This window comes from Eurosta solidaginis, chromosome 5, assembly GCF_040869045.1.
Source record: "Eurosta solidaginis isolate ZX-2024a chromosome 5, ASM4086904v1, whole genome shotgun sequence".
NCBI lineage: Eukaryota > Metazoa > Arthropoda > Insecta > Diptera > Tephritidae > Eurosta > Eurosta solidaginis.
In genome coordinates this window covers 243,331,464-243,356,526 of record NC_090323.1, presented here as the reverse complement: position 1 = coordinate 243,356,526, position 25,063 = coordinate 243,331,464, and the positions used below count along the sequence as shown (strand labels likewise).

Here is a 25,063-nt window from a genome sequence, read left to right as displayed (position 1 = left end):
GTTAAAGTTGACCACAGTTTTAGATTGTAACTTGGTTCGATAATACAAATTTTGCAGCTCATCTCGGTTTAAACGGCCGAAATGACAACTTTAACTGGAATTTAAGCTCGCACTGAAAAACAGGGGCCCGTATCGTGTTATACGATCACGTATCGAAAACCAATTTCACTCAAACGATAAATATGAATCTGTCAGCTTATTTGAAAAATAATAATACTGTTACGAATATTAGCAATACTAAGGGGTATTGCCATCTCTAAGCCGATGCTAAGCAGTGACTGTACGCACATCAATAATTCAATCATTATGTCTACACCTATGTACGTACAACGTACACGCAGCGGAGAAGAGATGCACAAACACATGCAGATATCTTATCTGAGATGCTCCCAAAAGTATGCAATTGTAATTGTGAAAGTGTCGCTCACAAATACACGCGCATATGAGAAGCTATACACGTGCATCTGTAGTTATAATTATATGGCAGTAACTAAGTAAATTCTGGAAGCGCCTAGAAGATGCAACAAGGAAATCACAGAGTATTAAGGCACCAACGGTAGAGGCGCAATAATCAGTTTCGATTAAGCACGCTATCTGTCGGGCAATAGTAGAGTTATTTATTGCATAAAGGCCATTTTGCATTATTAAATATTGGAGTTATTTATTCAAAAGTTTAGTGATTCCAACTTAGCAGAAGGTTGCAAATAAGAGGATTTGCAGTAAATTCGTTACAATATATTATGAGTCTAAAAAGTACGTGTAACTACTATTTGACGTACTACCTCAATCCCAAGCACCATTTCATTACTATTGCGATTTGAAAAATTAAATTCGATGACGAATCCTATAAAACAGGTCCGGGCTTAAGGTTCACAACATGTTGTTAAACATATGAAGTGTAATGATAAGTTTCGTTATGGAGATGTGATAGCTCGGTGGGTAGGCTTGTGCCATTTAGCATCAGGTGAAAGGTTATTTTCCTTGATTTTCTGGTTTCTCAGATTATAGGAGGATAAACCCTTATTTGCTTTTATTTATCAGTAATACAAAGGTGCACGGAGATAGCTTGAAAACTGGCGAGGTAACAATTTTATTGAGTTTAAATGGAAGAAAAGTGGGTTCACAGTTTAACCCATAAATAAAATAAAAAAAATTTTGTTTCGTTATTTAGCGACAAAAATTTCTACCAAATACCAAAATCGGCTTATTTATAATTTTGCTAAAACACCAAATGCGAATAAAAACTCCAGTGAATTCCAGTACAGAGAGGATAAACCCTTACAGTATTCCAGAAAAAAGTTCTACGAAAGTTTTAATGGGTCAAAACTCATTGCGACTACACAGATGCTCTTAAGTGTATATGTATGAATGTATGTAAATAATTTTATTCAAGAAGAAGCTAAAAATTTTATAAACGCTTATTAACTTCTTTAAAGACACCTATAAAACTGAGAACATTGAGTCTCATACCATCGAAACCTTATCAGTAACTGAGAGCAAGCAAAAAAATTGTTTAAAAAGTAAATACAGTACTTATGTACAGAAAACCAATAACAAACAAAATTTTGCAGGAACATTTAACGTGGTTAAGTCAACACGCCTATATGTTTTTATTTTTTTCTTTGTTTTTAAAATTTTGTTTTTTTTTTCGTGCTACCAATTCTGTGCTGCTCTGTGAGAGATCAGTAGTATTTCAACAACAACCAACCCACGCAACAGTTCAAATAGTATACGGTTAGCGTAGCGAAAAGACGTTAAATTTTTTTTTGCGAACTCCTAACGCATGTCACGTTAATTAGTAGGCGCGAAATCGATCGTTTAACGGTGCAGCAGTGAGTTGCGCTCGAGCGAAGCAAGTGTGTCGGTGTTCGAGGCGAGCAGATGTTCGTGCGCGCATTTGTCTGTAGATCGTCTGACTAGCGTTTGATAATGCATTACGGTTTCGTATCAGACGCGTAAAAAATATGAAAAAAAATTTTTTTTACAAAAAACGTTATATATTTAACATCTGCTTATAATACTTACTTAGAAGTGATATGAATGAACTTGAAACGGGTTTCAATGCTTTAATATTCTCGTCAACTTTGCTAATTGCAATTGCGTAGACATGAAAAACGATTGAAAATAAGTTTAGTGCACATTAAAAAAGTAGAAAGAAAAAAAATTATATAAATAAAATATATTAAGCATTAAAAAAAAAAATAAAAAATAACAAATTAAATATGAAAAATTTACATTTTCATATTGTGACTAAAGTGCTGCTGCTCAGCTTTATTGTCACAACCACACAATTGTCCTCAACGTAAGTTCTGCAACGAATCAGTGATGCGTGATATTCTCTAACTTGTTTAGCAGCCGATAACACTAGTCAACAAGAGAAATTCCTTTGAAGTCTAACTATTTAATTTCAATGTATTATGGCCCCCTAAGTACAAAAACACCCAAAATTTAAAATTCTATGGACAAGATTTTTTTTTCTTTTTCTAAAATCACTAATTTTTACAGAGGTCTTTCCACTTATTTTATCATATCGTGAAAATTACTTATCTAAATTCGTTGAAAGAAACACCAGTGGATTCACCGCAAAATTTTCTTCAAGCCTTGATAATAAAATTTGTTTATATAGTCGACGGTTGTGGAGTTATTCACATAAAAATGTAAAAAAAAATTGTTTTTTTGCAAAATCGAAAATTTTTTTTATTTTTCAAAAATTCATAAAAAATCAAAGGTTTTAAAAACTTACCATTTTTTTCACGGTCTTAAAACTGTAAATATTATAAGTAATTGAAACCTTATTTTCGTTGGTTTTATTGACAATAAAGTGAAAATACCCAATTTAGCGAAAATTTTGCATATCAAGCCTATTATTGTTTTTGACAAACAAATTATTTAGGTATGACATTTTGCGCAACTTTGTGTTTTTAAAGCTTTCTACGGGCATCGCCAGAAATGAGAAAACTCTTAAGGCAAAACGCAGATCATAAGAAAAATGCCTCATACTGTATGGAAAATTTCAGTTGCCAACGTGGGTTTTCGTAAGAAAGAAGTGTGGTCATATATATTTGTTATCAAATATATACAACTTTTTCCTTGAATCATTTCTTGCGATGTTCTTAGAATGCTTAAAATAAAAACAAAAAAATCAAATTATCACTCCGTCATAGAAACTGTTATACCTACCTACTGAACATCCCAGCCTGCACAGGCCATTTCCCATAGCATATGAAGTTTTTTTGAAAACCCCTTTTTTCAAACCCTTTCGCAGGTAGTGGTTAAAAAATTTACAGACTCATTAGATGCCTGCCCAGCATGGTATATTGTCGCCGATTGTGACAAACTTAACGAAAAAAAAGATACATACTTTTGAAAATCGAAGTGGCCTGCGACTATTTAAAGTAATGCATTTAGTTTATTCAATGTTATTTAACTAGCATTCCTGATCGCGAAAAGTCAAGTTGTCAACAACAGCAAAAAACTATTAATTGGTTAGTGAATTTTAAAAAAATGAATAATAACAGTAGAAAATTTGTCTGCTAAAATGACCCGAATATATTTCGTTATGTATGTGGTCTTTACACTACAGTGAAAGGGCGGAGAAATTTCACTATTTCACTACAAAATTCATATAAGGATTATTTTAAAATAGATGTTGAGAAATCAGAAAATTACAGTAGACAAGCAAAAAGTAGACACTATTTTTAAATATTTCAAGTACTAAATTTTGTAGAATTTCTTTAATAAAGGTATCTTAAATAGCTAAATAAACAAAAATATTAAAAATACGTATTTTTCCTTCATTCACTTAATTGTTAATAATATTACCGTTTATCCATGGATTTTCATAAACAAAGCTTGCCTTATTTGGAATGTTCACAGTTTTACGATCATCTAATAAAGGTTATTTAACTAGCATTCCTGATCGCGAAAAGTCAAGTTGTCAACAACAGCAAAAAACTATTAATTGGTTAGTGAATTTTAAAAAAATGAATAATAACAGTAGAAAATTTGTCTGCTAAAATGACCCGAATATATTTCGTTATGTATGTGGTCTTTACACTACAGTGAAAGGGCGGAGAAATTTCACTATTTCACTACAAAATTCATATAAGGATTATTTTAAAATAGATGTTGAGAAATCAGAAAATTACAGTAGACAAGCAAAAAGTAGACACTATTTTTAAATATTTCAAGTACTAAATTTTGTAGAATTTCTTTAATAAAGGTATCTTAAATAGCTAAATAAACAAAAATATTAAAAATACGTATTTTTCCTTCATTCACTTAATTGTTAATAATATTACCGTTTATCCATGGATTTTCATAAACAAAGCTTGCCTTATTTGGAATGTTCACAGTTTTACGATCATCTAATAAAGGTTGTAAGTTTTTGCCTCTTTCGATTTTTTACGAATTAAAGAAGAAAAATAATGGACATTTTTAATACAAAAAATCGATTTTTTTATAATGCGATGCAAATAACTTTGAAACCAATAAGTATTTGAAAAAATGTTATTTAAACAATTTTAAGGTAATTTTATTTGCTATTATATGCTGTTTTCTCCAACAAAATGGGACAACCCGTTCCAGAGATATAATAAAATCAATGGATCTCCCTTTTCAAAAAAGGCAAATTTTAGAAAAAAAAAAAAAACAAAAACCTATCCATAGAATTTTAAATTTCGACAATTTTTATAATTAGGGGACTATATCAAATAAAAAAAAAATAGTGGTGATCCAGGGTAATGCAAAAAGTTTAATTTTGTAGAGCAGTGTAATACTAGAACAATTTATGTTAATTTTTCGCAAGCCAAATTTTGTGATTACTTTTCATACAGAAATGTCAAATTTGTTATCAATTCAAATTTCATAAATTTAAAAAGCAATGAGAGCAATCGCCGCTTAATTCATACGAAAATGATTTTTATTGCACGGCAAAAAATATTAATGGCAATTTCATTTCGTTATTATCACTAAAAAATTTATCGAAAATATATGAAAATGCTACCCTTATGTTGCACTTTTAAGTAGAGCTTACGATTTCTCGAACTTGTTCGAGGAGAGATTTCTCGCGAGTCTCGCCTTCTCACGAGATTCTCGAATCCCGAATTACTCGTAAGGCTCGCGAGCTTCTCGGCGTTAAATTTGATCGTTTCATTGGCTGTTTTATATAAAGCTAACGATTTCTTCTGGAGCACAAGCGAAAATATCCACAAAACCACAAGTAAAAAACACCCAAAATGAATTGAAAGTCGAGAAGCTCGCGAGTATTACGAGTATTTAGAAATTCGAGAATCTCGCGAGAAGCCGTGTTCTCGATGACTCGTTAAAAAAATAAATGCTCATTCTATTTCAAGACAACCGGTCCACGAAGGACATGATTTTTGATTTCGATGAAATTTTAATATGAAAAACAATTTTTATGAGGCAAAAAAATCTCACGTTTCATTATTTTGACCAAAGGACAACATATTAAAATTTCATCGAAATCAAAAATCATGTCCTACGCGGACCGGTTGTCTTAAAATGGAATGAGCCTAAAATATTGTGAACAAAATTATACGTATGTATAATAAATACGTTTTGAGTTAAGTGCCATTGGAAAGCAATATAATCAACAAAAAAATCACAAGTAAAGAAAACCAATTGTTTAAATACCGTCCATACAGCTATTAAATTTTTGTCGAGAAGCTCGCGAGATTTACGAGTACTTCGAGACACGAGAATTTCACGAGAAGTCGATTTCTCGATTTCTCGGGTCTCGAAAATCTCGCTTGTGTTCGAGAGGAAATCGCAAGCTCTACTTTTAAGTTCTATCTTTTGAACTAAGTCAGCTAACGCTCTGTAAAATAGTTGAATGTAACGGTAATGGTGCCCCTTTTCCTAATCAAAGGGAAACATTTTGTAAAACGAACACACAAACGCACGAGATAGCAGAGAAAAACCAACAGGGTGACATTATTTTCATAAAAGAAAACGCTATTATATTTGCAAAAATCCATAAGGTTAAACCCCAGTTCACAGCAAATGTTATTCACTTATTTTATATTTTTGCCATTGTGGAAAAATTGAAAAGCAACAAAGAATGTCACCAACCGTTTTGTATGGAAAATAGGACAATGAAATCAGCAGACATAAATACGAACGCTGACACATCTCATACAGATTTTGTGTTGTTCTTTTGTCTCTGTCATTCTTATCAAAATTCTTTGAGTTACTGATTTCGTTTTAATTCAGAAAAGCACTTAAAAAATATTCAAAATCAATTGATAGAGTCTTACCACTTGTCCAAACCAAAACAAACATAAATGTCAATACATTGCGAATTGTATTGAGTGTTCACGCGTGAAAGTTGGTTCTATGAAATGAAGTGTCTTATTATACCCAGCTGTACTTGTACACGGGGTATTATAACCTTGATTGGATAACGGTTGGTTGTACAGGTATAAAGGAATCGAGATAGATATAGAATTCCATATATCAAAATCATCAGTATCGATAAAAAAATTTGATTGAGCCATGCCCGTCCGTCTGCCCGTGAACACGATAACTTGAGTAAATATTGAGATATCTTCACCAAATTTGGTACACGAGCTTATCTGGACCCAGAATAGACTGTTATTGAAAATGAGCAAAATCGGAGGATAACCACGCCCACTTTTTATATATACAGAATAATTCCCCATTACGGACAGTCCTTATAACCGGATAGCTCCAATAACCGAACAAATTTTCGGCACACAGGTTTTTCATTAATTTTTTCATACAAATATCATCCTAATAAACGGACACTCTAATAACCGGACGCGGAAAAAGTATTTCAAACCATTTTCATAAAAAATTTCTCATAAACGGACAAAATTCAAAAATATCACAAGCAAGCTTTGTTGTTCATTATAAAAATGAAATAGGTGATTCCCCTTTTAACATGTATGATGCACACATTCAAGCCGTGTGTTTCAAATTAAGTTTAGTTTTCCATTCAGTTTATTAAGTCAGTTGCATGCGAATGGTTGCGTTCAAACTTCGTAATAATATGGTGCCGAAAAAGAAGGTACTTTCTATTAAAGAAAAAATGGAAATTATTAATGTTTTCGGAAAAGATAAATTATCAGTACGTGGAGTTGCAAAAAGGTAAAGTATTTATTTTGCTTTTAAGGGTTCAATATTGGCAAAACACAAGCTGCTGAAATCAATAAAAATAAAGAAAAAATTCGTCCTAAATAGGAGTCTGAAGTAAATGTTAACCAAAATCGAAGTTTTCTTAAAGAAGGCGGCTCCGAAATAGACAAGATTTGTTTTAATTGGTTCGCTAAGGCTAGAAGTCAAAACATTCCGATTTCTGGTCCCATTTTGAAAGCAAAGGCAATGGAAATTTCAGGCAAACTGGGTGTACCTAATTTTAATGCTTCAGATGGATGGTAAAACAAATGGCGAATAAGCAGTAATGTTGCCTTCAAATGCGTATCTGGTGAAGTTGCAGATGTAAACCAAGATGGTGTCGAACAGTTTAAGACAAAACTGCCATCTCTGTTGACCGGTTACAATACAAGCCTCTAGACATTTACAATGCAGACGAAAGTGGGCTTTTCTTTCGTGCCTTACCCGACAAAAGCCTGGCTCTTAAATCCGAAAAATGTATGGGCGGTAAACTATCACTCACTCACAATTTTGTTCTGTGCTAACATCGCTGGAGATAAGGAGCTGCTTTTGGTTATAGGTAAAGCAGCCCGCCCTCGATCTTTTAAGCATGTTCCAATCGCAAAACTGCCAGTGGATTGGAAGTCTAATAAAAAAGTATGGATTACTCGAGAAGTAATGAGTGAATGGCTGCAACAGTTCAATCGAAGAATGAAATCCCAAAATCGAAAAATTATCTTGTTTTTAGATAACGCGGCTTCTCATCCGAAGGAATTAAACTTAACCAACATAAAAATTAATTTCTTGCCGCCAAATATAACGGCAGTTAGCTAACCCCTTGATCAAGGTATAATCCAAATTTGTAAAACTTTGTATAGAAGCTTAGTTTTAAAACACTTGCTATCTAAAATTGACAATACAAGTTCAGCCTCAGACCTCTCAAAATCGATTAATGTACTAGAAGCTGTGTATTTCATCAAAGCATCTTGGGATAAAGTGAAAGTCACAACCGTACGAAATTGCTTCCGTAAAGCAGGATTTTTTGAAACTTATGAGGATCTTCCAGATTTTGATCCCGGAGATGACATTCCACTGTCAATCTATGCTAGGCTTCAGGAAGGACTAGATTTGGCAAATGATTTGGAAGGTTTTCTCCAAATGGATCAAAATGTTTTCACTGAGGACAACAATATAGAAATTTAATTTGACCAACAAGATGATACTACGGAGATAAGTGATTCAGAAGATGAATGATGACGCTTTAAAACTTGTTGCGCGCTTCAAACAATTTGCAAAAAATTCCCATGTAGCTTTTTAGCACACTAAAAATATCGAGTCACTTTGAAAATGAACATTTTAAATTAAATCAATGAAGCATTACCCAATTATTTCAATCAAACTAGTATTGAAATGTAAAGCCTTGTACAATGTACTTAATCGATATATGTATATGTATTGTGACGAATATGAGTGACTGTAAGTGATACTCACATCCCTAGTCTGATAAGTAAATGAAGTCACAACAACAATAAAGCGGACAGTCACTTGTATCTACATAAACGAATAAAACATTATGTCTACACATACATATGTATGTACAAGCAGCAGAGAAGAGATGCACAAACACATGCAGATATCTTATCTGAGATGCTCCCAAAAGTATGCAATTGTAATTGTTGAAGTGTCGCTCACAAATACACGCATATGAGAAGCTATATACGTGCATCTGTAGTTATAATTATATGGCGGTAAAGCGCCAAATACACGACACGAACATTTCCGCGAACATTCCGCAATCTTGTTCGCAGCTTTGGCCATACACCATACGAACTTTTGGCCGAACATTAGTTCTTTTTCAGACAGCGATGAATACGGACAACAATTGTGCTGCAGCAATATTGCTCGCTGTGGCAATTAATAATCTATAATTACAATAATCTTTGCTTTTTTTTTGGCAAAGATTTATACATTTCAATAAATTCACTCAGAAATTTTTTATTGTCCATTTTGCTTTTCCGCGCACGTCTGTTCCGTTCAGAAATTACTACGATTATGAGCTATTTCGCCATACATGAACGAACAGTTCGCGCAAATGTTCGCCAAAAATTAAAATATTTTGATTTTTGGCGAACATTTGCGCGAACTGGCAAACACCACCATACACGACAGAAAAGGTCGCAGAAACATGACATAACGGGAATGTTCGCAGAAATGTTCGTGTCGTGTATTTGGCGCTTAACTAAGTAAATTCTGAAGCGCCTAGAAGATGCCACAAGGAAATCACAGAGTATAAAAGCACCAGCGGTAGAGGCGCTATAATCAGTTTTTGATTAAGCACGCAATCTGTCGGGCAATAGTAGAGTTTCATTTAAGCTATCAGTCAGTTTGGTTATTAAGCAAGCTAGTTGCAAAGTATAAGTGTTATTGTGAAGTACTTTAATAAAGGCCATATTGCATTATTCAATATTGGAGTTATTTATTCAACAGTTTAGTGATTCGAACTTAGCAGAAGGTTGCAAATAAGAGGACTTGCAGTAAATTCGTTACAGTATTTATATGTAATACTAAAGTATGCAAATATTCTTTACTTCCAAAAATTTCTTAAATAAACTATATACAATACAATTTATATGTGTGGTATATATTTTGTGACTTCATCCCATATAAGCGGACATCTCCCATAGCCGGACAAAAACACTGCGACGGTGAGTGTCCGGTTATAAGGAATTTCATTGTATAACATTTTGGAAAACGCAAAAAAACCTGATTATTTAGTAAATAATACATCTAGAATGTTGAAATTTGACGTGTGGACTGATATTGAGACTATTGATAAAAATTTAAAAAAATTTTTGAAAATGGACGTGGTACTGCCCACTTGTGATAAAATCAATTTTACAAATATTATTAATCATAAATCAAAAATCGTTAAAGCTATCGTAACAAAATTCGGCAGAGAGTTGCCTTTACTATACGGAATGCTTTGAAGGAAAATTAACGAAAGGACCACGCCCACTTTTATATAAAAGATTTTGTAAAAGTGCGCAGATGCAGGTAATAAGCTATATCTAGTAAAAGTTGGAAAATTTCGTTAATAACCCTGCCCTTTTTTTGGGTAATAACGCTTTTTAGTACAATGGCACTTGTGTGTTTATGTTTATTGTTTTGTTATATCTTTATTTTAAAATAAACAGTAGGGAAATCTCCATATCTGAAGGAAAACTGCATTAGTACCCGCTCAAGGTCATAGGTGCGAGCCTCTGTATCCTTTTTGCTTATCTTAAACGAGAATTAGTTCAGAATAGAACCATATATGTATATATGTACTATTGCGCAGCCTTGTAACACTATTAAGCACACAAAACAAGCAACAACAGCATTTCAAGTGTACAGCTGGGTATGTAATGTTCGGTTTCACCCGAACTTAGACTTCCTTACTTATTTTTATATTATTTTAAAATTTTTGCAAATCATTTTTTAGCTTAGTAACTGAATTGGCTTACTGGTGGTCAAAGCAAAGGAAACCTGTACGAAGTAGCATTCTGATAAACAAATCAGTTTCGGTATAGAAATATGTACGTAATGGGTACATGTGAACGCGTGATTTGCTTATCTACATGCATGCATACCTACATATAAACATACATCTGTATTTACATACTTATGAATCTATGTAAGTATTACGCGTGTGAACTTGCAATTGTTGCTCATACGCACCGGCGTCAACATACACTCGCTAGACAAGATTTGTTTTGTTGTTGGTTCAAGGTTTATTCAACTTCAGATTTATGTTTATCATGTGGCCATGTGGAAGAAATTGAAAGTGCGTTTATGAAATATTTGATTGTGAAATCACAAGTTGCATCTAAAAGCATGTGCATATGTACATATCGCACACGCTTCCGAACTCACTATTTTTATACTCAGTTGAGCAGAGCTCACAGAGTATATTAACTTTGAATGGATAACGGTTGGTTGTACAGGTATAAAGGAATCGAGATAGATATAGACTTCCATATATCAAAATCATCAGTATCGATACAAAAATTTGATTGAGCCATGTCCGTCCCTCCGTCCGTCCGTCCGTTAACACGATAACTTGAGTAAATTTTGGGGTATCTTGACGAAATTTGGTATGTAGGTTCCTGGGCACTCATCTCAGATCGCTATTTAAAATGAACGATAAATCGAAAAATCGAAAAAGTGCGATAATTCATTACCAAAGACGGATAAAGCGATGAAACTTGGTAGGTGGGTTGAACTTTTGACGTAGGATTGAAAATAAGTAAAATTTTGGACAATGGGCGTGGCACCGCCCACTTTTAAAAGAAGGTAATTTAGAAGTTTTGCAAGCTGTAATTTGGCAGTCGTTGAAATGATAAAATTTGGCAGGAACGTTACTTGTATTACTATATGTATGCTTAATAAAAATTAGCAAAATCGGAGAACGACCACGCCCACTTAAAAAAAATTTTTTTTAAAGTGAAATTTTTACAAAAAATTTAATATCTTTACAGTATATAAGTAAATTATGTCAACATTCAACTCCAGTAATGATATGGTGCAACAAAATACAAAAATAAAAGAAAATTTCAAAATGGGCGTGGCTCCGCCCTTTTTCATTTGATTTGTCTAGGATACATTTAATTCCATAAGTCGAACAAATATTTACCAATCCTTGTGAAATTTGGTAGGCGCTTAGATTCCAGGACGATAACTGTTTTCTGTGAAAAACGAAATCTGTTGAAGCCACGCCCAGTTTTATACAAAGTAGATCGTTCGTCTGTCCTTCCGCTCGGCCGCTAACACGATAACTTGAGCAAAAATCGATATATCTTTAATAAACTCAGTTCACATAATTATCTGAACACACTTTGTATTCGTATAAAAAATTACCGAAATCCGACTATGACCACGCCCACTTTTTCGATTTCGAAAATTACGAAAAATGAAAAAAATGCCATAATTCTATACAAAATACGAAAAAAGGGATGAAACATGGTAATTGCATTGGTTTATTGACGCAAAATATAACTTTAGAAAAAAACTTTGTAAAATGGATGTGACACCTACCATATTACGTAGAAGAAAATGAAAAAGTTCTGCAGGGCGAAATCGAAAGCCCTTGGAATCATGGCAGGAATACTGTTCGTGGTATTAAATATATAAATAAATTAGCGGTACCCGACAGATGATGTTCTGGGTCACCCTGGTCCACTTTTTGTTCGAAATCTCGAAAAGGCGTCCACCTATAGAACTAAGGCCTACTCCCTTTTAAAATACTCATTAACACCTTCCATTTGATACACATGTCATACGAACACATTCCAGGGTTACCCTAGGTTCATTTTCCTACAAGGTGATTTTCCCTTATTTTGTCTCCATAGCTCTCAACTGAGTATGTAATGTTCGGTTACACCCGAACTTAGCCTTCCTTACTTGTTTTTTTTAGATTCGTGGAAGGAATAAGCCTTAGCTTATTAAGATGAGAAGTATATGCCTCACATATGTACATATGAGCTGACCGTATCCCATCTGTCACTTCGGCATATCATATTATTAATGATGTTGCCTGGGGATAGGTCGGGAAGTAAGTCTTCTACCCTCTTTCGCTGTTCGGCGTGTGGCGGCGTGCATCGTCTTATTCCCCACAGTATAGATAATTCGGGTTTTCAGCCTCGCCCATTCTATGGATATGTTTGCGGAAATAAGTAATGACGGTTAGAAATTGAGTCAGCTAAAAGTCCATATCTCCGTGTGGTCGCTTCAATTACGGGTTAAGTTCAGGAATTACCTCCTTGATCCTCTTTTCGTCAGTGCTATTGATCTACTGTTCTTGTCAGCGTCGATTCGATTCTACTCGTGCCTAAATGGCAACAGTTCTTTTCGCTTCCGATGCGCTTTCGTATATTGTATTCCTTTCCTCAGCGAGAAGATGTATCGGTATGGTTCACGCAACGACCACGTGCTTCTGGTATTTCATTACGTCTACCCAGACTTACGCACCGTATAAGTGTATAGAATCTGAAGCTGATGCAAGTAGCTTCTTTGTACATGGCTTTGGTCCGCCTATGTTTACAATTAATCTACTCACATTCGCTATTGTGTGCACCGCCCCTTTGCAATCTCAGCGTATGTGCTCCGGGAAGGTAAGCTTACTGCCTAACCTCACGGCCAGATAATTCGTTGAAGTGCGTTGCTATTCACTAAACGTCATATCCTTAATAGTGGCAGTTCACCTCCTTGTGAGGATGACGATCTTCGTTTTTGCAGTTGCTTCCTCGAGATCGTGATATGTCATACTCCTATTTATGCTACGCGTGACCTGGTATAGTTTCAGCAATGCCAGGTCGCAGCTTGTTGCTGTTATCACAGCTGCCATGACGTCTGCAAATGCGACGAGAAAGGTGCTCTCTGGCATGTCCAATCGAAGAAGACTGTCGTAAGTAATTTTGCAGAGATTGCCACCTTGTGCCGAACCCTGGGCTGCCCCGCCTGTTATTTTTACGTTTAATTGACCGTTAATGCTTTCACACATTAGACACTTGTCTCTCAGGTAGTCCCTCAAGATTGCTAGCAAATATTGCGGAACCTTGAAAGTGTTTTCTGGTGCCTCAAGCATGTCGTCCCACCTGACTGATTTAAAAGCATTTTTGACGTCCAGCGTGACCAGCGAGACTATCAGTGTATGAAGTTTCTCCGGCCCGCAAGGTAGGCTTATCGGTACCTACCAATGCAAGCAAAGGAAACGGAAGCCAACACTTTTGGAAGGAGCAATTATATTTATATGCTTTTTACGTAAGTACCTGCCTCTTTAAACTCTACCTCACGGTATCAAAACACAACGGATCTAAATACGTAATCAGTGGCCCAACGATCGGCTCCTGGGGGAGTGCAAGAGGCTAGTGGAAGATAAAGCGCGCAAACGGTGGTTGATCACAGGCTATGATGCAAATGAGCTTCACAATGCGTGGAGAGGAGGCGATGGAAATGATAGAGGTGAGTCTGCAGTTTGTTACATATGTATTGCAAAGCAATTTGCAAGTAATCATGTCGCAACATATTTTGGTCCAACATCCAGAAATGCTCTTGATATATCATTGAGTTCAGATATGATTGGCAGGTCCTTGATAAACTATCCTTCGCAGATCATGTATATGTCAGCTTCAGCATCGCCCTAAAAAGAGGAGAGAAGAGTGAAACATTTAAAGACCGGTCTGCAAATTACAAGAACATTTAGAAACAAACTGGGACAGTTAAACGAGGTTGCCACTGTAGAAGAGCTGGAGGAATTCAATAACTCCCTACCAAAGACGCTTATGACTGAACCTTCTTAGAAGACAGGAAATATTTAAACTCGCAAAGCGCACGGAAAGCGAGGCAAGCCGGTGGACAAGGTGCTACAAAAGATGGCTATAAACATATAGAAAGTCTTGGAATATAAAGAGTATGACTTTGAAGTCTTTGTAGATATTTCCGGATTTTCAACGATGTCTCTAAGCAGGAGATTATGGATGGTCTTAATATCATTGATGTGTATCAAGACCAGATAGATCAGCTGCACATCGCAGGACGGGATATTATCTTCTCTGCTAGACGAATATACTATCTAGTTCCCTACCTGCGCTTCGATGGTACTCCTAGAGCAATTAATAGAGGTGAGAGGTTGGCGTAAGGGCACTCAAATGGGAGACGAGGCGATACACGTGTACACCGATGGTACCAAAGTAATGGGATGAATCGGAATAGAAAGAACTTTATATGTATGTATATTGGGTGTCTGGGCATTTGGGAACAGATGGAAATTAAAAAGCGCATGAACCAGATAAAAGAGCGCATCCCTCGAAGCCTGTACCGAAAACGTGCCAATCAGTTTGAGCAGGGATGCACCTTAACGTTAAGCTAATCGTTTATCAAAAAATTTCCACCGTTTCCGTTGAAACACTTCGAAATATTATCGATAGAGAAATTATCAAGATAAATTGTATCTCGTTTTTAACCGAAACGAAAAGCTTTCGTTAACGTTAAAAACGTTAACGAAAACGTGATACTTTATGTTTGAATTGTGCTGGCAATGCTATAGCCATGGTGAAGCCGTAAGGTGGCAACAACGAGCGCACATACACACACAAACTCTATGTAATTTGTTTGTGTAATTCGTTGGTGGTAATGTCAAAAATACTCTGAGAAATGTTCGTACTGTCAAAATTCATGAGAAAAGTTGCAATCAGCTTGGATAATGCTTTCACCTTTAATGACTCCGCCATCAATCAGCTTTGCCAGCATAGTTTGAAATTAATAGTCAACATAAACGATTTGATTTCGTTTTGATATGGCAGAAAACGAAACGAAATCATTTCGTTAATTTGACGATCTTAACGTAAATAAACGAAACGAAATGACTTCGTTTCGTTTATTAACGTTGATTATCGTAACGAAATGATATCGTTTCGTTGGTTAAGCATGCCTGAGTTTGAGCGAGATTAAAACAAAGCGATAGTTACGCATGATCGATCATCCACGAAAGACATGAAACCTAGCACGGGGCTGCAAAGTATTGAAGAACGTTTGCAGGTCTTACAGCCTTAGACTCTTAAATTATGCATAGTCAGCCATGACAAGACTCCAGCTATCAGAAGTGGCATAGCTATCAGAGATAGGTCCTAGAAAGCTTCTAGTATTTGCCAAGTGATGAAGTTATTTTAGATCATAGGTCCTGGTTTCTAATAGGGGTTTGCAGTTTAGCCGTTTGGCAGACTTCTGATAATACTTTGGGCCCATTCATGTGAGGTCCGCACGAACCGTGCCTAATTTGAAACCTCTAATTTTACTACTGCGTTTTTAATTTTAAAATAGAGGGAAATAAATGGTTGTCCGGTTTCAAACCAAATAAAAAAAATTAAATACTTGTTGACTTAAACCCAAAAACAGAAACGGAAGAAATGTGATTTCTATTATCAAATCTAACCCAAATGAACTTATTTTATTATTATGAAGGTCGAAGATTTTATTGTACTAATATCTTCGCAATAAATAAGTGAATCGAAGTACTTGCGGTCTACAAAGAAACAATCGCAACTTTCGCGCCTGTGCACCCGCGCCACTGTTAACTATTTTAACGATATTCTTGATCGATATATTTGCGAGTCGATAACTATAACGATTTTGGTATTTAGAAAGCATCTTTTATCGATATTCGGTAACTGTGGCCAGCGATTGTCATTGAAAAATAGAAGAATATTTATTTTTTTACCCCCATTAGCTGTGAAGCCGCCTTTTTTCTATTTAAAATTGTCCCCTTGTTAGCGATGTCAAAACTGAGTTAGCGAATATCACAATCGTTATTGAAAACGAAAACTCATTATTTAAAATTTCGTCCAGTCCATCGCTAAAAGTTAGAGAATTCCACTAAAGATGAAGACGCTCCCAGTTGCTGTCAGATTTTGCAAAGCAGGAACGACTGGTAATGAAACGATAATTCCATAGTGCCATTGTATGAGAACTCGATCGATATTTCGTGTTATACCCAGTATGAAATTATGGGTTTGAAGCTTCTACATGTTTGTTGTAACGTTTGGGATCATCAAGGGTCAGTGTAAAGGAAGCTAAACATTAGTTGCTAAGGGCTAAGAAAAAAGAGGCGCACTTTATAGTCCAGACTTTCAGAGTCCTGACAATGCTCGACAAGACACAATACAGACATAACAAAATCTCGACAAGACAATATCCCGAGTAGGCAAAATTCCGAAAACACGCACATTACACATTACGCCTGCTCAGAAATACTAAAGGGTTTCTATTCAGGAGCAGCCAAGCCCTCCTACTTTGAAAGGTCTACTGCGCAAATATTCTGTGAATCGCGTAGCCGGTGTTGGATCGGCAGTTGGTTATTGTTTTAAGGCAAAGGATAATCAACATCGACAGCACTCCCCATAACCTGCGGGGGGGGGGGGGGGGGGTATCTTTATCGCTACAACAAAAACAATAACTAGCATAAAAGAGCATAATGGAATGTTGAGCAGAAATTTTTTTATCAGTTGTCACAAACCAGGACATAACACCAAAGAAATGCTTCATCTAGCCCTGCCTCCAAAAGAGATAAAGAAACCTCTTCGTAAGCACTATGATAAAATCGACACCATCCTACGCAGCCGTTTGATCCAGATTATACGCATAAGGAAGCTCTAAGCCTAATCCATATAGAATCGGTAAACACCTTTGCTAAATCGCGACCGGTAGACCCCGTTATCAATATAAAGCAGACTACACAAGGAGACAGCAGTCGCCCTGGCCCTACTTCTTTCTTTTGTTTTTTCTTTGCGAGAGGACTGAAAAATGCCTAGTACACCATAATTGCTGCCATCGCAGCAACCGTGTGTCCGTAGATTAAAACCAACCCTAGTTTTGGAATCGTCGCCCACCCCGGCACCACTTTCCAATTACCTTAGGGTGTCGTTCCATATTTCTCATTATTTTAAGAGCCTACTGTTGTCCAGGTTCCCGCTATTTGCTCTGAGTGTCGATTTAATCGACACTTCTTCATCTGCGCGTTTCTCTGCGCTCCCTCTCAGCTTTCATCAGGCGTGGCATGACTATAAATGCCATTTTGCTCACTGCAGTCCAGCATTCCTTCCTGTTGCACATTTGTGATACTACATTTCTCGTGGTGGATTCCTTCCCAAAAACTCTATACAAGGTGAGTCTTTCCTCGTGAAAACGGGGGTAGTAGAACTTGACGCGCTCTGCGTGTTCTAACTCCGTGAGATACCTTGGGCAAAGAGTACCTTCCTCTATCCTACGCTTCCATAAATACTCTTTGAAACTGCCATGTCCACTAAGTATCTGCGTGAGATGGTAGTTCAGTTCGCCGTACTTTCGCTCATTCCATTGAGCTACGTCCCAAACTAACGTGATTCACTCATGCCATTGCAATCTAGCGATAGGCGAACAAGAAAGCGTAATTTCGTTTGAAGCCTCACTGTTTTACTGTTTCACTATGTTAATTAATTTAATTTTGTATGACTTTGCTTTTTGTTAACGCCACCAATAACTGTAATGAGCTTCAAAAAGCCAAAAGTAAATAGAATTAATTAAAATTATACAAAACGTTGCAGTACATCACAGGAGATATGCAGTTACATATTTATTAAACAATAAAAAATTATTAAAAATATTCAGTAAGTGTCACATAAAAGCAATTTAATCTTGAAAAATGGGAATAAAAAAATTCGTATGTATGTATTCAATTCAAGCGAAGGTTGGTGAATCATTATTATCATATGCCAATTGATAACGATATGATGCAACGGATAAATTCGTGAAAATATTTTTTACATTAAATAATTTTATGAAATTAAAATTTAATTAATTGATTATACTCATAATAATACGCAGTTTTGAATTAATTTATTTGCTATATTTTTTCTTTTTAATGATCTTGCTCATTGTTCTTCCTCAAATATGGTCACGATAATCTAGGTATGTCTCTGAACGCATTCAAGCTAACCCAACCCCCATTTAATTCATACCAGCCCAACCCGCAATTAATTCAGAGCGATGCAGCACTTACTGAATATCTCACAACTTTAAATCAGGTGTCAATATCCTCGAACGGGGTTCCGAGTAAACTTTCTGCTTCAACATGGCTGGGCCAGAAAAATAAGGGTGTTCGTTGGTTCAACATTGCAATATAAATGATGTTTGAGTTATGCGGGGACACGTTACAAGCGTGACTAACATTGGTTATATTGAGGTTGATTCCTGATATGTAAGAGGTTAACCTTGGGCTTTTAAATAAGCAGCCCTTGACAAAGAGCGGCTGGCGAGGAGGGTTTGCTTTCCCCCCATGACAGGGGTAGTAGATGCCGAGGGAATACTTACCCAAGGTAGAGAGGCAACTACGCGGCGATACACATTCAGAAAGAAAAACAGCTTGATTCTTAATTATTAAGAAAGCTTATATTTGATAGTATATTAAGGCTGAGCCTAGTAAGGTCTTAATTAAGGTATACTGGAATAACGATTCGGATATGTCTGCTAAGGGTTGGCGAGTGTGACATTCGGAAATATTAGTACTCGGCTGAATACTCCGTCAAAACGACTTACCGGCTAATGTGACATTCGTCTCCGTCCCGTTAAAACTTTGGTAGACCTTGGGCTACGTTCGAAGTCCATCATCATTAAGTTGGTGGTGCAGGTTTGGTTGAGATTCTCTTGATTAACGCTGAACGCAGTTTTCGAAAGGGACTGCATCAACCTTCACGTGGCCTCTCTGCATTCGCATAGCTGAATAACGAAAATAAAAATCAAGATAGGGAAGGTATGTTCAACCCGTTTATGGGGCGAAAGCTATTTCGTTCCCCAGAAGGACCTGGTCTATCGGCCGTAGATCAAAATGTCTCCTCGACCACGGGGAAAAATCAAAAGGATCGGAGGCCGACGGCAGGTAAGGAGCATCTCCGGCTGTTACTCCAAGGGCAAGGTAGGAGAAGGCTAAACAGGCACTCCTTCATTATGTGATCTCTTTAATAAGGCGGCGGAAGATCTTCAAAATCCTCAGGCCACAGGTGAGATCAAAAATAAGATGACCAAGTTAGGGAGATCAATTGTTGATCTGTTTGAGTTTTCTAAAGAGCGTAATAATATACATGCTGAAATTAAGCGCTTAGCCTCCATAATCAAGGCATTGTTTATAGAAACCGCGTTGGAGGTAACACACTTAAAGAAGATTATAATTGCCAATGATACGGCTAAGGATGGAAGCTCATCGCCCTCGGAAAAGAGACCGAGGAAGACTTCGACAAGGGAAAATCAAGTAGCCAAGCCCACGATCTCAGCCAAGAACGTTACGCCAGGACTTGAGGGAAATCAAAACCGAGTAAATTCGCAAGCGCCACTGAACCGGAAAATGGTCGAAAGGAAAGAAGACGCCACAGCTGAAAATTCGAAGGCTGGAGATGTTACGTAAGCTGACATACTGCAAAAAGTGAGGAGTTGCGATGAATTAAAAGCCCCAGGGGTGACGTCAAAACTATTAGAAGAACGGAAAAGGAAATTTGTTGCTGCAGCTAAAAAGAGCTCAGGAGGGAAAAACAATCACGTACCAAGCAGATATGGAAGCAGTACTAAAGGAGTCAGCGAAGGTCACAGCAAAGTTTCAAATGGCCACACTACAGCTCAGAGACCTCGATGAGATTACTACGCCCGATAAGATTTGTGATGCGATCCATCAGCATCCTGCATTCTGCATCAGGCCTGATCCAACTGCCATAAAAAGTATACATACAGGGTACAGCGGTACAAAATCGCCACTTGTAAGCCTTACAGCGGATGATGCCAAAGTTGTTCTAAAGGCGCAAAGAATGAGAGTAGGATGGGTATCTTGTCGAATTAGTGAGGTGAAAAAAGAGAGATAATGTTATAGGTTCTGGAGCTATGGACATAAAGCCTAGAAGTGCAAAGAGACTATAGATAGGTCAAAACTTTGCAGGAAATGAGGTCTGGAGGACATAAGATCACGAACTGCTCAAACGTACCAAAATGGGCGTTACGTGGGGGACGACATTCGGCAGGCAGTTTTAGATACCAACAACAGGACGGAAGCACCAGATTGTACTATGAGGTTGTTGGAACTCAATTTAAACCACTTTGAAACGGCCCAAGACCTCTTATCCCCAACAAAGTTTGAAGGAGGATTCGACATAGCCCTACTTTCTGAGCCGTACAGAAATAAGCAGGAGCAAGGCTGGCTCGCGGATTTGGCTGGAAAAGCCTCAATTTTGACACCAGGAACCCTTCTTTCGCAGAAAATGATGTAACCGACAGTGGCTCTATTCACGATGGCAAAAATGAAAGGAAAATACATTTTAATTGCTATGCGCCTGCGAGCATGACTAGCATAGAGTTTAGATCATGATTTTTTGGATGACCATAGAATCACATGGTAAACACCCGCTTATAATATGTGGAGACTACAATACATGGTCAACTGTATGGGCTAGTAGTAAAATTAACGAGAGAGGTAGAGTTCTTCTCGAAAGGTTTACACCCCCCAAGCTAATGAGCCAGGGAAATATACATACTGGCAATAGACGCTCCGTTATAGATCTCACGTTTGCTAGTAGCGAAATAGCGAGACGAGAAAAGTGGTCCATCAACAACGTCTACACATACAGCGATCACAACGCAATTAGCCTAGAGCTAGTGGGAATTTCACCAAGGACAGCTTCCAACCAACTGCAAAGAAGAAGATGGAAACAATACCTTTTTGAACCAGACGCATTTGATGTAGTATGGAACGATGCCATAATACGAAGGACACATGCGGAAGATCTGTCGGTTCAAATATCAAAGTCATTAAGTATGGCGTGCGATGAAGCCATGGCCAGGAGTCGCGCAAAATTAAATCCGACTCCGGTAAATTGGTGGATCGAGGAAATAACGGAGGAGCGTAGAAAATGCCACAAGGCACGACGAAGGGCACAGAGGGCACGCCCGCCGCCGCGATATGATGAGCTACACAATACCTACATAGCCCAAAGAACAGCGCTTAGAAATGCTATAAAAAAGAGCAAGAACCTGATCCTTGGGGATTGGCTTACGGAACGGTGATGGCGCGCCCGATACTAATAGGAAGAGTCATAGAAACTCTTTTTGCGACACAAGATTACTGGACCTATCAAAGTGAGGACTTCGAAGGTATGGAAATCCCAGAAATAGCAGAGCAGGAGGTATTGGACGCAACAGAAAGAGTTGCGGTTAATAAGTCTCCAGGACCGAAGGGAGTGCCAAATGTAGCCCTTAAGACAGCGATAAGGTCTAGAACATCAGTATTTCCGGATCTCTTCAACGCCTGTATCCAAAAAGACGTCTTCCTCTTATCATGGAAACGTCGAAACGTTCTTTTGCTGAAACCTGGAAAGATGCCCAACCAGCCATCTTCATACAGGACATTTTGTACGTTGGATTCAATAGGAAAGATTCTCAAACGTTATTAGTGATAGATGCCAAAATAAAAGGAAACTCTGCGCACTGATAAATTTGGATATTAGAAATGCTTTTGACACCACGCTCTGGATGCAGATAATGACAGGATTACGAAACTTTGGCACACCTGATTACCTGCTCAGAATAATTGATAGCTATTTAAGCGACGTAGTACTACTTTTTGATACGGATGAGGGACCAAGAAAGCACAACATCAACGGCGGTGTCCCTCAAAGATCTGTTCTAGGTCCAGCGCTATGGAATGCGACTATGACGGGGTGCCACCAGTCGATCTTCCCGTGGCGACGGAAATTGCCAGCTATGACCATGATATTGTCGTAGTAGTAGTGGCCAAGAAACTTGATCCGCTTGAAAGTCTCTCGTACGCAGAGTTTTTGGAGGAGCCTTCCATTAGGAATTTAGTTCCCCGAATGTGCTCATAAATAGATTGTTGGACTGCTCTGAGCAAGATGGCCCTTATAGCTATGAAGCAGTTGATGCATGCTGAAAGGGAGCGTAAAGGAATGCGCATGCAAAGTAGTGGCGCCTAAATCGCCTTTCCCCTCCGTAACGTTATGCCTTAGCGGCGGTCCCACGGGGTGCAAGAACGATACGAACGACGAGAAAAATACAAGAGAAAGAAGAAAAACAATGAAAAAAGATTGCAAAAAACACAACAATACGAGAAATAATATACAAATCCAGATTAAACAAAAATATGAAGTATAACAAAAAGTATGAGAAAACTAAAATAATAACAATAAAGTACAGCAAGAATAATGAAATAAACGCTAGGTGAAATTGCAGAAACAATACTAACAAGAAGAAAAAAAAAACCATAAGAACCTGAAACACAGCTGGAACAACAAAACTAAATTAACTGAAATAAACAAGAAAATACAACAAAAAACAATAGAAGAAACAACAATAGCACCAAAACCAACATTAATGAAAATACAAACGAGAAAAAAGAATAACAAAACCAGCAAGAGCAACAAAACGGCCAAACAACAACAAATGTAACTAGAACCAAAATATAACAATAACTATAAGAATAACTGCGGAAACCTAAAACAAGAACCCCCACACGAATTTCCATGTGGTGGGGTAAGGACATTACATAGAAGGTTTAACGTGGTCATATTAAAAAGTTCGCGTTCATGGTGCATGTTTCCGATAAGTACCGGATCTATAAGCCGGAAAGAGCCATCTACATCAACAACACTCCCCGAAGGAGAACAAGAAGAAGATATAGAACAAGTAGCAAGAAAAAACAGCATTAGCGGATAGAGCAACAAGAAAAATAACTAAAAACAAGTAAGGACGGGACTGTCTTCGGCTGTGCCGAAGACTTCATACCTTTCATGAATGGGGCTGAACAATAACGTTATTCCGTTCCTAATCTCCAAATAAACGGATGTATAAGATAATAAATATATAGTGAACAGATGTACATACCTAAACGATTTTTAAGATAAATATAAAATAAAAAATCATAAAAAACCCCTTATCTGAACGATCGGTTATATGGGATAGGTAGATATTATATTCATATAGCTCCGATCAAAGTGATTTTTTTAGGAAATCTTCTATGATATATTAGAATAAATATCACCAAGTTTAACGTTTTTATATTGGAAATTAAGGGAGAAATTGTCAAAAATCTTTCTATCTGAACGATCGGTTGTATGGGATATATATTATATATAGCTCCGATCGATATGATTTTTACAGGAAATCTTCTATGATATAGTAGAATATATATCACCAAGTTTCACGTTTTTATATTGGAAACGAAGGTAGAAATGGCCAAAAATCTTTCTATCTGAACGATCCGTTGTATGGGATATATACTATATATAGCTCAGATCAAAGTGATTTTTTCAGAAAATCTTCTATGATATAAATAAAATAAATGTAAGGCGCGATAACCTCCGAAGAGATCTAAGGCCGAGCTTCTCTTCCAATTTGCGTCGTGCTCCTCTTGATTTTTCCCTACAAATTAAATTGGCCGGACGGGACCTACATGTTTTATGCCGACTCCGAACGGCATCTGCAAGGCAGATGAGTTTTCACTGAGAGCTTTTCATGGCAGAAATACAATCGGAGCGCTTGCCAGACACTGCCGAGGGGCGACCCCGCTTAGACAAATTTTCTTCTAATTGAAAAATCTTATTTCTAAAATTTTGATGTTGCTTTGCCCGGGAGTTGAACCCAGGGCATACGGTGTGATAGGCGGAGCACGCTACGATCACACCACGGTAATAATAAATATATATCACCAAGTTTCACGTTTATACTTCCTAAATTAAGGGAGAAATGGCCAAAAATCTTCCTATTTGAACGATCGGTTGTATGGGATATATACTATATATAGCTCCGATCAAAGTGATTTTTTCAGGATATCTTCTATGATATATTAGAATATATATAACCGAGTTTCACGTTTATACTTTCTAAATTGCGGCAGGAATTACCAAAATCGTCTTATCTGAACGATCGGTTGTATGGGAGATATATGTTATAGTAGTCCGATCCTACCGGATCCGACAAATGTCTAATATAATACAAAAATACATCCTTGTGCCAAATTTCATTGAGATATCTCAAAATTTGAGGGACTAGTTTGCTTTCAAACAGACAGACCGACGGACAGACGGACGGACGGACAGACGGACATGGCTATATCAACTCAGTTCGTCGCCCTGATCAATTCGGTATACTTAATGGTGAGTCTATCTTCTATATTTCTCAACGTTGCAAACATCGGACCAAAGTTAATATACCATTTCATGTTCATGAAAGTTATAATTACGAAGAAGAATGCAACAAGAATGAGAAAAACAATACAAGGAAGACAAAAAGCAGAAAAATAAAAAGAACAAGTACAATATATACATTAAAATAAAAAAGCAGCAACAACATACAGAACAACAAGACC

The 25,063-nt window shown here is 37.0% G+C and overlaps 1 protein-coding gene and 1 pseudogene across 1 annotated transcript in view; both read left to right on the top strand.

Moving 5' to 3' along the window:
- Positions 1-1,624: 1,624 nt before the first annotated feature.
- Positions 1,625-25,063, top strand: part of SecCl (Secretory chloride channel) — a 63,251-nt gene continuing 39,812 nt past the window's right edge. The window contains exon 1 of the mRNA XM_067789220.1: positions 1,625-2,302. Coding sequence (XP_067645321.1) covers positions 2,223-2,302 — 80 coding nt within the window. The 5' untranslated portion in view covers positions 1,625-2,222. The remainder of the gene's footprint in view (positions 2,303-25,063) is intronic.
- Positions 7,001-7,682, top strand: LOC137253012 (tigger transposable element-derived protein 4-like; annotated as a pseudogene).